The sequence below is a fragment of the Pelodiscus sinensis genome, chromosome 4, assembly GCF_052426305.1.
Source record: "Pelodiscus sinensis isolate ZL-2025 chromosome 4, ASM5242630v1, whole genome shotgun sequence".
NCBI classification, from domain to species: domain Eukaryota; kingdom Metazoa; phylum Chordata; order Testudines; family Trionychidae; genus Pelodiscus; species Pelodiscus sinensis.
In genome coordinates, this window is record NC_143055.1 from 17604664 (window position 1) to 17618830 (window position 14167).

Below are 14167 nucleotides of genomic sequence, written 5' to 3' on the forward strand. Positions count from 1 at the left end.
TTTTACAGCTGAACACAGTTCTTTTCTGGGATATCTTCATCACTATTTTCAAAAGTCATGGAGGGGTACAAAAGTGGAATGTACGGTTATTCGTTTCAATAGCAAGTGAAAACCTACCCCTCCATGCTGTGCTGCTATCCAGTTAATTAGCTTTCTATACCTATGTAGGCAGCTAATATAATTTAATCAGATGAAATATTCTAGAGGTAAGAAAACCACCACCACCTTTTCAATTACCTCCTCCAAATATATTTGACTAAGTAATAAGAGATGTAAAAGGTCATTGTTTCTCAGTATCATGCCATGCCCAGAAGGATTAGACTTGAGACATCATCTGAGATCGTTTAGGGACCATTAAATCCTTTCCAGTCAATGCCTTCTGGCTCCTTGAGGGTTTTCAGCACTTGGGTCTAGGTGAACTCCATAATCATTAGTCAAGGTTCTTTATACATCCCTTTATGGGTTTTCCCTAGTCTCACTGTGACTATATGAAAGAAGGAAGGAACTTATTTCCTGAAGTAAAACTGCAGGTGGAATCTCTCCAGTTACTTTTGACTAGTAGAGTCAATTTGTTTCACTACTGTATACTAACACACCAAATACAAAATCCCTTGCAATAAAAAACAAAAAGGAGATTTCAGAACCACCATTACCTTCAAATTATATACACAAGAAATCTCACAGTGCACATACACAATTAGGCCAATTACATTCTTGTGTTTTTCCTTACATCAAAGAATGTCCAGAAAACATTTTACATTCTCTTATATCTATAAACTAGACTTGTTTTAAATACAAAGTACTATCTTATTTAAGCTGTATTTTCTACAGATGAGTACATAGCTATAAGTAAAGACAAAGATGGCTCCAGAGTTCAATATATTTTGGGGGTACTAAAAACACCTACCATTGTTATAATTAAAGCTTGCTTCTGAACAAATTAATGTTTTTTTCTGCAAATCTTATACAACAACTCTGCCACCAATGTTCCCTCTAATTGTTTCCATATATGTGTGGAATAAATGTTATGTGCACCAAAGCATGTGAAGATGGGCACAAGCGGTAGAAACAGATGGTGCTGGCTGTGGTTGTTCTAATCAGCGGGGTGGCATTTGATTCTCTTAAGGGTGGCCACCCAAGCACTCAACTTACAGGGAACATTGCTCTCCACAAACAAAACTAAAATTAAATGAAATGTTAATGACAAACACCAAAGCTGTAACTGAGAATTTGATTGAAGAACTATGTCAGGAAATGTAAAAGTCAATCCTTAACCCGCCCCATTCTTTAAGTACCTCCTAGGGTTTAGGCACCACCTTGGCAAGAGCCCCAGACTCCAGAACATCAAAAATTGGGTCTGTAGTCTTGGAACTCCTGGTGGGCTCAAAGGTTGTTGAGAGAGATGAACAATGGGAACAATGTCTCTTAATGGGACTGACTATAGGTATTTACAACAATACAATACAAAAACTGGTAACGGTCTTGTTGAAAAAAAATCTTCTCTCTCACTTCAGCAATGATCATAGGATGCAAGAGGGAACTGGAGAGGTGCCAGAATCAGCCCCTTAAACTAGTACAGAAGCGTGGGTTTTCAGGGGGTGATACAGTCAGCCTTATGGATACCACTTGGGGAAAAATCTTTGGCAAAGGCACACGAGATACGTATATACCGAATATGTAATGGCGTAAGCAAGTGCTAGGAGAACCAATATTTTAAATTTACACCTTAGTACTTTTATCTGCCTGCTTTCATCCTATAGTTGTAATCAGGGATCTTCCATCTATAGGCCTGTGCGTGATAACTATTGGTGTTTAGATGAGTTAAGGAATATAATAAAAAGAAGCAACATCTCTGGTGTAAAAATATTATAAGTTTATTAAAACTGAAGACATTACACACATTTTAATACACTTCCCCCAAAAAATCTTTATATTGTATTGTGGCAAATTTAGGACCAGCATGCTCAGAGCAAAGATAGCAAGTGACTTTTTGTATAGTGTTATAACATGGACTGAACTCCTTAAACAGCAGCAACAAATCTCAAAAAGTAGAATATGGAATTTCTTTCAAATATACCAAATAATTTGAAGTAAATCTCAAGTTCAAAATAAACAAATGTTTTTAAAATACATACTAAAGTATCTAAAAGCTTAAGTCACTACCAGCACATGTTTATATTTAAATTACATGAAGTATTCTAACTGCACAAATCAGAAGAGCCAGTCCCTTCTACACAGTCTACCATTTAAGGCAAAGAGATCCATGCCTGCATGCAGCCCAAGTAAAATCACTGAAGATCTGTACAGAGGCATAGGTCTGTCCACACATTTCTCTTTGCAGGATCAGAGGCCCCAGCAAAGATATTTGAAAAGCATTTTTATTTCAAGACCCAAGTTTAGGTTTCTGTGTTTCTCCTACATGAATGCAGCTCCCTGCACACTTTTGGCATTAGCGAGGTCATCTGTTGTGACAAGAAAAACAATGAATACCCAACACTCAGGCCTTGAGAAACAAAAAGCCTTCTGATTACTGCTGTTATTGAAGGTTATTCATGTATCCTGTTAGCAATTTAAGATCTTGCTTCAAATGCTCTTTTAGGATATTAGTTCTAGTTTATGGAGCTTCACAAATTTCTTTAATGATTTTTGGTAGCGTGTAATGTACACATCAAAAACAAATGAGTTAAAAAAATCCCTGCCTTTTCCAGGCCTGATCCAACTCTTAACTCTTACTGAACTCATTGGAAAACCTCTCTAAAATTTACCTTCACTAAAAATTGGATGTGGCACTCAAAACAGATAAACAGTTAATGTCAGTATCTTTTAAAAATATTTATAATGCTCTATAAAATTAACTTTCTGGCTATCACACAGATTTACTTACATAGACAGCCATCACACAGATTTACTTACATAGCACAACAGCATGTGATTAATGATGAACAACTGAGTGAAAGTGGGCATTTGAAAAAAAATAGAAAAGAACTGTTTACTTAATGAAATATGATTAAGTTACACATGTATCTAATTTTACGTCATAGGCAAAAGGTAAAGGCCTCTATGTGCTCTATTTCAGTAACTCTGTTATCCAACTGGATTTTTTGGATAAGTCATAAGTAATAATGATTCATATGTAATTTTTTTTCCTGAATTGTTTATCAATTCAGATCTTTAACCAAACTTGAAACAGTGACAACAATGATCTTACTGCTCACCCACTTGTGAGTGAACGCTCCGCTTGTGAAACTCATAAGATCATTCAAATATCATACAACTTTTCAATAAATTTAAACAATATATTAGACCTGCTTATTCTTTTGGCCTAGATAAAAGTCAGTAAAACTCTTGATTTGAAGCCAAATCCTGCCAAATCCTCATCCCATTCACCTGTGTAATCTTAAAGACGTCCATAAAATAACTCAAGGAAGGTTTCTGGATTTGGGATCCTTGGTGATTCACTAAAGCCTGCCAAATATTTTTGAGACCTGGAGAACATGCAATAAGCCCAGCTCATCATGGGTTTGCCCACTCTCTATGTAAAATGACAGATAATGCCTACCATAAAGAATTCTAGTCCACATAGTTTGGATTTGCAATATTTTTCAAAATAAGTTAATGCATTTTGCTATTGCTGATATATACATGATGTATTTAAAACTTTTTAGACAACAGGGGAAACTGACACTGGTTATTGAAAGCAGTGCTTTAAATTAACTGATTCGAGGATCTCAATATATCGTTTTTCAGGTGAGTCCAAGGGCAAACATTTTTCGCCATAAATTTATCAGAATGAATTTAATAAGTATGTTTATAAATATTTCATTATATACTTCAGTTCTCTTCTCTCATTCACTTCACCTAATACTTCATATAAGTAAAGGCAAAACCAAACTTACCAAAGACAAAGTGTCTCAATGCCTTGATAAGTGCCACCCACAGTATGGAATACTGGACAGGTTTTAGACTTAATCATCATAGTCAAGTTATAAACACATACACCTTGAAATAGACTTCATGCCAGAATCTATACCTTACAAGAAAGCAGATATGCCTATCCACTTAAAAATACAGTAAAAGAATAGCAAAGATCATATTACTTTGTAATTTCAAAATGTCTGGCTTACTCAGTAGGAAGCAATTATAGTACTTCTCAGGAGGATTAGTTACATTACCCATTGTAAGCAGCTTTCTTTACAAACTGTATAGTTTATAAACTGAATAATGTTCTGCAGCTGTGAAATACATTTGTAACTTGCTTCTAAAATTAAACTGTACATCGACATAGCAAATTGTGCAAGAAGCAATTTATTAAATACACTGGTCCACCATGCAAGCCATAAAAATGCCCAAATTATATTTTGTTCCACTAACTTGAAGGCGTTTCTATATAAACATTTTAGTTTGCAATGTAGCTGTAGCCATATAGGTCCCAGGTGTCTATAAACATTTTAGTCGTTTTAATTCAGATTTAACACATAAAACAAACAATTACACTGAAATGTATTTGGGAGTCAAAACTTGTGAGACCGTATGGAATTTTTACTATAGCAAAGACATATAGACTTTCTTCTCCCTGTACAGCATTCTACAGCAGCAGGTTTAACATCCAATTAATCTGATAATTATACAAATTTGGGACTATAAACCACTGGATACAAAATGAAAAGAACTTGGGTGAAAGTCATAATATTAATATTCCTTGGCAAATTAAATCTGAAATTTAAGAAGGGAAAATTCAGACTGCTCAGAAAATAAGTTAATATACTAAATTCTTCAATATTTGAGCTTTACATTTTCATTAAAAAAGACATGGCATAATAAATCTAGATACATTATTTGCTAATATTTAATTTACTATGTAATTAGAGAAGAAACTGAATAAAAGAACCAATTAACCAGAAAGCCAATCATGTACTCAAAACACTGTTTATACCACATTTGGTAACACTGCCGTTAGCAAGGCCATGAGATGAACGTATTTACATGTTGTTTCCTGACTATCAAGTGGTTAATGATTTCATACCTGAGATGAAAAATCAAAAGGTAAAACACCTGATATTTTGTATACAGGTTCAGATAGATAAGAACCACCAATTTTTCTTAAATGCAATTTAAAAAAAAATGTAAAATAGCATCATTGGTGTTTTCCCTTCTAATTACTTTAACAATTTAAATATGCATACTCATTTATATGTGTCAGAACATATTTTGAAAGTATGTTAAAGGTTCCTGTTTCCCCTATGCTTTGATAATTCATATGGAATTATGAGAACTGCCTTAGAAGTAATCACCCACACTTTAGTCATAATAATGCACCCATAAAAAAAAAAAAAAAAAAAAAAAAATCAGTCTTTGTGGAAGGTTCCAGTTCTACTGAATTTCCCCTTCCCTAAAATGACATAAAAATGTTGATTTAATAGAAGAAATCAGAGTTTCGCTAATGCAGAATCTGGCATACAATAATTTAGCATATATGAAATTTAAGAAAATTCATAATCTAATCTAATTGATGCCACAGCCCCATCAGCAGCATGTCAAGGGAAAATGAAATATTTTAATGACAGGAAAACTTTGTATTCAACTATGCAAAAAGCTCAAAGAGGAAGCAGAAGAACAATGTTGCACTTTGTTTACATGATGCAAAGAAATAAAGGACATTTACAAATATTATTCCATGATAGATACTCTATTTATAATAATGTTTTGAAACTAGCAAGTTTAGTGATTCATTACACCAGTGATGACTGCAAAATGCATGATTCTACAGCAAAGAACATGCTCTTAAAGAATCATATTATTTTCCAGCTTCATGAATGACGGCAAAATCACTTACTTGATAAATTATTTGATTCCATATTTCTGAAAACATATCTTTGATTTGCCATTAGAATCACCTCAAAGCAATAACATTTTTCATCACCACAGAAACTCAACTAATACATAAACAGGCTTTAGTACATCAGAAGGTAAGATATATTGGTTAAATTGGACTTTACTTCAGATTCTGTAGTTTAATTCTTTACTTCCACAGCTTCTTTCTCAACCTTTTCTTTTGCCTTCTCTTTTTCATCCAGTTTCTCTTCTTTTTGAAGCAGTGCCATAATCTCAGCAACCTGACTTGTTGAGATATCTATGTCTTCTTTGTCAATTAATTCTACCACCTATATAAATATCAAAAAGGAAATGCACAAAAACATTAATTTTCACACAGGTGGAAGCATTCTGACATCCTAAATTTAGCTAAGAAAGAGCACAAGTTCTTTCATGTGCCTAAGCAAAATAAAGTTCTTTCACTTGTTGCGTCAGATCATATACCATAATACAGTTTTGCAATATTTTTAAAAATTATTAAAATCCAATGGATTTTTAATGACTCATGTAAAGTGTCTGGAGATCTAAGCTTAGTTCCTAATTAACTGTCCTTGTCAAGTCCATTTTGCTATGAATGTGTATGCAAAAATTAAGGGCCAAATTAACAAGGGCATGTTCCTCAAGTTGTTTAAGCTACAGCAGATTGCCCTCACTAAGCAGGTTTACACCCACATATACCTAGAGTGACTGTGACACTGAATCATGGCGTCAGACATCTATAGTCTGCTTGATGGAACTATGACAGCCCACATGGCATTCAGATTCTGAACTTTTGTATTTTTAAATATCAGTATGTCTTCCTGATTGTGAAGAAAGCCTTACACTCAGTTCATGTTTGGAAACCTCATGCAGTAATTTCTTCCTTAGACTGCAGGCAGCTTAAAAAATATATTCACATTTGAATAACCCATCACCCATTATCTTACTGAAGTGTTTAGGGTTGCCAGGTGTCCGGTTTTGAACTGGACAGTCTGGTATTTGAGCTTTCTGTCCGGGGGAAAAATGAAAAAATACCGGACATATAAATGTCTGGTAATTTCTCATTAAGTAAGTTTCATTATTATGAGTATCAGTACATATTTAGCATATATTAAATTTAGGAAAATTTCTGACACTCATAATACTTAAGTTTTATTATTGCATACTGACACTCATAATAATTAAGTAAGCTTTATTATGAGTATCAGTATGTACTTGCACACTGCATGTGCGTGTCTACTAGCCAGGCAGTACACAACTAAGCAGTAGAGAGGATGGGGGCGGGGTGGGATGAGCTCTGCCAGGGCTGTGCGTGGGATGGGAAGCATCCGGGATCTGCATGCGCCTGGGCCAGCCCCGCTCTTCCCCCAACCTCCTCCCGGCCAGCCCTGCTCCCCACCAGCTAATTCTCTCCCCCTGGTCTCCCTTCCCGGCCAGCCCTGTTCCCCCCAACCTCCTCCCGGCCTGCGTCTCCCATCTGAGATCAAGTGTATCCGGTATTTTTTTTTTAAGCCATCTGGTAACCCTAGAAGTGTTAACCCAAATTTCAATAATGAGAACACTTTAAAATCAACATTAAACATTTCACTGCTGATCGTTTAGGGGCTAAAACTGAAGGATCTGAAAGTTGCTGGAGAAAAGCAAATTAAAATAGAAGAACTAGAGCAAGAGAGAGGAAAAGAAAAAGAGGCAGAAATATTACTTTCTTCTAAAGCTGACTTGTTCTGTATTGAAAGATGGTGAAATGCAACAATAAAGTACTTATGAACTTTTTGTCGTATTTGCTAACTAAGGACCTGATTTACATTTGTGTTATTAGCTGTCAACCAATGGAATTATACCAGTTTGAACCTGGAAAAATGCAGTAGTAAAGCATACTTTATATTCATTAGTACAAAAAGGCTACTTTCTGTTCCTGATCCTAGTGCAAACCTCTAAATAAAAATGGGAAATCTGCCATTCCTTGAAGATCGTATATAATCCTAAATTTATACCCCAGCCCATAAGTTAAATTCAGCTTTTATCTGATAAATGAATTGGCACCTATGTTTTATGTGGACTTGCTTTTATCAACATTTTAAAACAAGTATTCTACAAGAGTAAAGAGTATAAAATCTACATTTACCAAATGCTAAAATACAGAGTCTCAAACGGGCTCAAATAATGATGGTATCTCAAATACTATTTTATATGTTTAAGCTTAACATCTTCCTCTTCAGTAAATTCAAAGAGCATTAAAGTTAAAAAGAATGATGGGTTTTAAAATAAAATTATTATTAAAAGTTTTTATCATCTAAAAGCATGAGGAATATAATGTGACAATAGTATTTTAACAAACCTGTACCAACTTGAATTTTTTTTAAAAGAAAAAAAAAACAGTTTTAGGATCTGTAGAGTTTCTGAAGTAGTTTTTTAATAAAATTCAACATATTAAAATTAGCAGTGTCAGATAAACAGTGTTAATAAACATATGATCCTAAAGCTGGGGCAATCCAAATGCTGAGCAAAAAAACCAAATTGAATAAAAAATTAAAAGTGTTTTCAATCTTTTTAAAAACAAAAGAAGAAAGTTATTATCCCTGTATAAAATTCTATAAAACTCCATAATGGTGATTTTACTCCACAAAGATTTAAGGACAGCATTCCTCATATATCCACCAAAGTCTCTGAAGTTAAAGGAATTACATCAGGAAAGGATTTGGCTTTTAGACTTGGTAAATGTAGCTCAATTAAATAGTTTCGCTGAGCTATTATGAAGGAATTTTTTTTAATTAAAGGACTAAAAGAAGTGAAATGCAGGACAATGTAGCACTTTAAAGACTAACAAGATGGTTTATTAGATGATGAGCTTTCGTGGGCCAGACCCAATTCCTCAGATCAAATAGTGGAAGAAAGTAGTCACAACCATATATACCAAAGGATACAATTAAAAAAAAATGAACAAATATGAAAAGGACAAATCACATTGCAGAACAGAAGGGGGATGCGGGGGGGGGGGGGTGGGAAGGGGGAGGAAGGAAGGTAAGTGTCTGAATTGCTGATATTAAAGGTAGGGAGAGTGGGATGTTTGTGAGTTAATGGTATTACAGGTGATAATTGGGGAAACTGTCTTGGTAATGGGTGAGAAAGTTCAAAGTCTTGTTAAGTCCTTGTTGGCAAGTGTCGAATTTTAACATGAATGACAGTTCAGAGGATTCCCTTTCAAGTGCAGATGTAAAAGGTCTTTGTAGCAGAATGCAGGTGGCTAAGTCATTTAGAGAGTGTCCTTTCTGGTTAAAGTGGCAAGAAACTGTTTTCTCTTTGTGATCTTGTCTGATATCTGTTTTGTGGGCATTAATCCTTTGGCGAGTGTCTGAGATGTTTGTCCAATGTACATAGCAGAGTGGGCTTTCATTAAAGAGGAAAAAAGGAAAGAATGTAATATTGTATTCACTGCTACTATAAGTCATCACTTGCATAACAGCAGAAAAATAACTTTCAAAATGAACTAATCTAAGTTTTAACATGAGCTTCAATGCAAACCTAGAGCTGTTTCCACACAACTAAGTAACAGAAAGGAGGAGAATAGCACGGGATAGCCAGAAAAACCTCTGAGAAGAAAGAAAAATGTAACATGACACCAAGAAGAGGAAGAAGTGGACAGTATTTACAGTGCATCCCAGAATAATCCAAAGTGCACTAATCAGGAAACTGACATGATACGTAACAGTCAGCATGGATTTGTAAAGAACAAATCACGTCAAACCAAGCCGATAGCTTTCTTTGATAGAATATCAAACCTTGTGGATAATGGGGAAGAAATAGATGTGATATACCTAGAAGTAAGTAAAGCATCTGGTAGTCTCCCATGATCATCTTCTTGTAGATGAACTAGGGAAATACAACCTAGATGAGGCTACTAAAAGGTGGATGCATAACTAGCTGGATAACCATTCTCAGTGAATAGTCATCCTGGAGGGGCTTAACAAGTTGAGTTCTGCAGGGATCAGTTGTGGGGACTGTTGAATACCACTGAATAACAGAATGTTTAATATCTTCATCAACTGTTTAGATAATGGAATATAGAGAATGCTTAAAGTTTGCAGATGATACCAAGCTGGAAGGATACCAGATGATACCAAGCTGGAAGGATGATACCAAGCTGCATGTGCTTTGGAGGATAGGATTATAATTCAAAATGGTTCTGGAAAAACTAAAGAAATTATCTGAGATAAATAGGATGTAGTTCCCTAAGGACAAATGCAAAGTACTCCACATAGGAAGGAACAATCCATTCCACACATACAAAATGGGAAGTGATTGTCCAGGAAGAAGTACTGCAGAAAGGGATCTAGGGGTCACTGTGGACCACAAGCTAAATAGGAGTCAACAGTGTGATGCTGTTGCAAAAAGCAAACAGCATTCTGGGATGCATTAACAGGAGTGAGTAAGCAAGACATGAAAAGTAATTCACTCTCCTCTGCACTGATTAGGTCTCAACTGGAGTACTATGTCCAGTTCTGGGCACGTCATTCCAGGAAAGATGTGGAGAAATTGGAGAAGGTCCAGAGAAGATAAAAAAAAAGTTAAAATGTCTAGGAAACATGACCTATGAGGAAAGATTGAAAGAATTGGGTTTGTTTAATCTGGAAAAGTGAAGACAAAGAAGGGACATGATAACAGCTTTCAAATACCTAAAAAGGTGTTACACGGAGGAGGAAGAAAAATTGTTCTCCTTAACCTTTGATAATAGGGTAAGAAGCAATGGGCTTAAGTTACAGCAAGGAAAATTTAGGTTGGGCATTAGGAAAAACTTCCTAATTGTCAGGGTGGGTAAACCCTGGAATAAATTGGCTAGGGATGTGGTGGAATCGCCATCATTGGAGCTATTTAAGAGCATGTTAGATAAACACGTGTCAGGGATGAAGCTAGATGGTGCTTGGTCCTGCTGTGAGTGCAGGGGATGGGACCTAATCTCTTGCGGTTCCTTCAAATTCTAGTGTTCTATGATTCTATTATATGCATTTAAAAGAAACTTGGGGGTTCAGATTATCAGGATCCCTGAAATTCTGTTGCTACAGAACTTCACAGAGCTTCAAAACAGAAGAGGTTCTGTAGTTTCACAGCAAGGAAGCTTCAGAGAAATAGCTGCTTTTTTAAGGACAACCGATGGCCTGGTGTGCTCTAGACTTAGAAATTCAGAGAACATGGAAGCATCTCTCCCACATGTCCATATAGTTTAGTATTCTGGACACATTAGGAAATGATTTTGGCTAAAATACCAGTCTTAACTGTTGGTAATCATTAAAAATCTCACAGCACTTTTCTAAAGAGAAGGGAACAATTGCTTCCTCCCTTTCTGTCCCCACGACAGTTAATATTTTCATATTCTAAAGCATTGTGCATAAAAGGAGTTAATTTATAAATATCTAGTATAAAGCTTTAATTAAAAAATAAGCTTTCCAGCCAGCTAACTAGTAGGTCTTTTGGGGAGTGCCACCAAAAAGCATCCCAGAGGATACCCTCCTCTACAAATGAAGGTAACAGGTTTACACTAAGAAACCTCTTCCACTGAGAAAGAGAAGCTTTTGGTTTATGGATGAAGAGACAAATATTGGATATGGGGAGGAGTCCTGATTCCCCCAAACTAATGGCAAAAAGTCTCCATTAATTTTGCAGTAGGTACAGTAAAACTCCAATAGTCCGGCACCAAATTGTCCGGCACTCCTGATAGTCTGGCATCAAAATGGCAAGAGCTCCTGACGGAACCGGGATGGAACCCGGAACCACTCAGGTCAGCCGCTCTCACGTGGGTTACAGCCGTGGGTTACAGCAAGGAGGGGAGGTGTTTGGCTCTGGGGAAGGGGAGGGGGATTGGGATATTCACAGCGTCCCAGCCAGCCCATTGAAAAGCTGGCCGCTCAGCACATGTGCTCCAGCGCCTGGAGGGAGACGTGCGGCTGTACCAGGACAGGAGCACAAGGTTGGGGGGGGAGAGGGGAGAGTGGGATCGGGTTACAGCTGGGAGGAGAGGCATTTGACTCCGGAGAAGGGGAGGGGAATTGGGTTACAGCAGGGAGGGGAGGTGTTTGGCTCTGGGGCAGGGGAAGGGAGGGGGATTGGATTACGCATGGCGTCCCGGCCAGCCAGCTCACTGAAAAGCCGGCTGCTCAGCACACGTGCCCCAGGAGACACGTGGCTGTACCGGCAGCTCTAGGCCCAAGCATAAGGTTTAGGGGGGAGGGAAGGGGGCTTGGGTTGGGAGTAAGATGTACCTCCTGATACTCCAGCATATCCGATAATCTGGCACCACCTAGGTCCCAAAGGTGCCGGATTAACGGATATCTACTGCAGTATGTATGAAACACACAACCACAAAAGAGTAATCTATGATTCAGGTATTTTATATCACAGCAGTATTAAAATAAAGACTTGGGCAAAGGAAATAGCATGAAATTAAGTGCAAACTGTAAAGCAGAGCTACTCAACATGCAGCCCGTGGGCCTTTTCCCTGCAACCATGGTGCCTTGAGCCACTTCCCATGCTGCCTGACTGATTGCTACCGGCTGATCGGGGGGTGGAGGTGTGGCAAGAGGCAGCAGAGTCCCCCCCAGAAGCAGAGCCACACCTGTGCGTAAGGAAGAGCTGCTGGCCAGCGGGCGGGGGGGGGGGAGGGGCGGCGGCAAGAAGTGGCAGAGACTCCCTAGAAGCAGAGCAGCGCGGCACTAATAAAAGCTGCACCTGCGCATGAGCAGGAGCTGCCAGCTGGCGGTAAGAGGTGGCAGAAATTCCCCACAAGTGCTGTCATATGCGTAGAAGTTGGGTAAATATTGACTTTAATTAATATCAGCAGAACTGACTGAAATGGGGCCTGCGTCTTGTATAGTCTTGCCGTAATCTTTGTATTCCTGCCTGTCAGTATGAAAGACACTATTTGCATATATTTGCACACACACACACACACACACACACACACAGCCACACTTAAGTTGCGGCCCTCGGCATCTGCTGTGGGTATTATTGTGGCTCCCGGGGCTTCAAAAGTTAAGTAGCCCTGCTGTAAAGAGTAGCCAAACTCAGCAGTTTTTTAACAGTGTAATACTAGTTTTGTTTTATTAAACTCTTCTGGAGACTCACCTTGGTAACATCGTCTATATCAATCTTGCCATCTTTGTTTTCATCTAATGCCTCAGCAATTCTGTTCAGTTTGGTCTCTGGAAACTTCTGGATTTGTTTCATCGCACTAATAAGCTCGTTGATACTGATGAGATTTTCCCTAAAGGGGAAACACAATCTGTATACAGCAAACAGTTACTACAAAGAAGTAAGGAGGAAGAGAAAAGGATAGTAAAGCACATGTATTGGTATTTTATATGAACAAAAGGTTTATGTTAATCAAAAACTAAAAATAAAAAGGGAACAATGATTTCTCTATCAGTTACTAGAGTTCTTTAAGTAGGTCTTCATCCTCCAGTCATACTCACTCGTGGTTTCCAGATGCTGAGTTGCACAAGTACAAAAGCCAATGACAACAGAAATACATTCGGTAAAGCTTCTGTGCTCCTTAGCACCTAAAAAACTTTGTCCTATTCACTCTGGGTGCATTATTACCCTGCCTCAGTCATCCTGCTGGACTTAAGAGAAAATAGAGACTGGTCTACAGAAAAGAGAGAGGAAAGCAGGCAAGAGAACCCATCTGAACAAATCCTAGGGAGGCAAGAGTTAAGGAATATTTTCTTGTAAGTGTTAAAATGCACTTAATTTCCTCAAACATCAAAGAAACAAATCCTTCTACAAAACATAAGGACTGAGCTCCAGGTTACTCCTAGAAAAATTTCAGAAACTGCTTCATTAATTCTGAAGTCTGCCAGGAGGCAACATGGTGCTTTCACCTTTGCCTTTTGTAGGCTAAAGCCTCTGCTTGCCCTCATGAAGTGGTTTACACCTTCCAACCCAAGTTACACAGATGTAGAAGTTGATAAAACTAACATTCCTTTAAGGTAAGAGCTCCATATTTGCCTAACGTCACGTTTTTGGCCACAGACTGATGTTTCACAAGTGGGAAGAAAGACATTTCTTTGAACTACCATTACAAATTCCTGGACTTCTGCTGATGCAGTGACCATGATGTTCACTGTAAGCTATGTGCCCACGTAGGCGCGCAGCCCTTTTCTGAGCCCTGTGCAGGCAGGAAGCTCAGTGGATTGGCTGGGGAATGGGGAAAGGGACACTCTGCCTGCCTGCCATAAATGGAGAAGCTGGTTGGGTCCAGCCTCTACTCCAGAACTGGGCAAAAGATGATCTATGGGCTGGATCCGGCCATGAGAGCTTCAGCCAG

General features: G+C 37.9%; 1 protein-coding gene across 2 annotated transcripts in view; it reads right to left on the minus strand.

The window, feature by feature from the left end:
- Positions 1 to 1851: 1851 nt before the first annotated feature.
- Positions 1852 to 14167, minus strand: part of LETM1 (leucine zipper and EF-hand containing transmembrane protein 1) — a 62475-nt gene continuing 50159 nt past the window's right edge. Inside the window, exons 13-14 of one of the 2 annotated variants that reach the window (XM_075930895.2) lie at positions 12967 to 13123; positions 1852 to 6161 (exon numbers count right to left, since the gene is read on the minus strand). In XM_075930895.2, coding sequence (XP_075787010.1) covers positions 6012 to 6161; positions 12967 to 13123 — 307 coding nt within the window. In that variant the 3' untranslated portion in view covers positions 1852 to 6011. The remainder of the gene's footprint in view (positions 6162 to 12966; positions 13124 to 14167) is intronic. The other variant, XM_006134732.4, reaches the window with a different exon arrangement.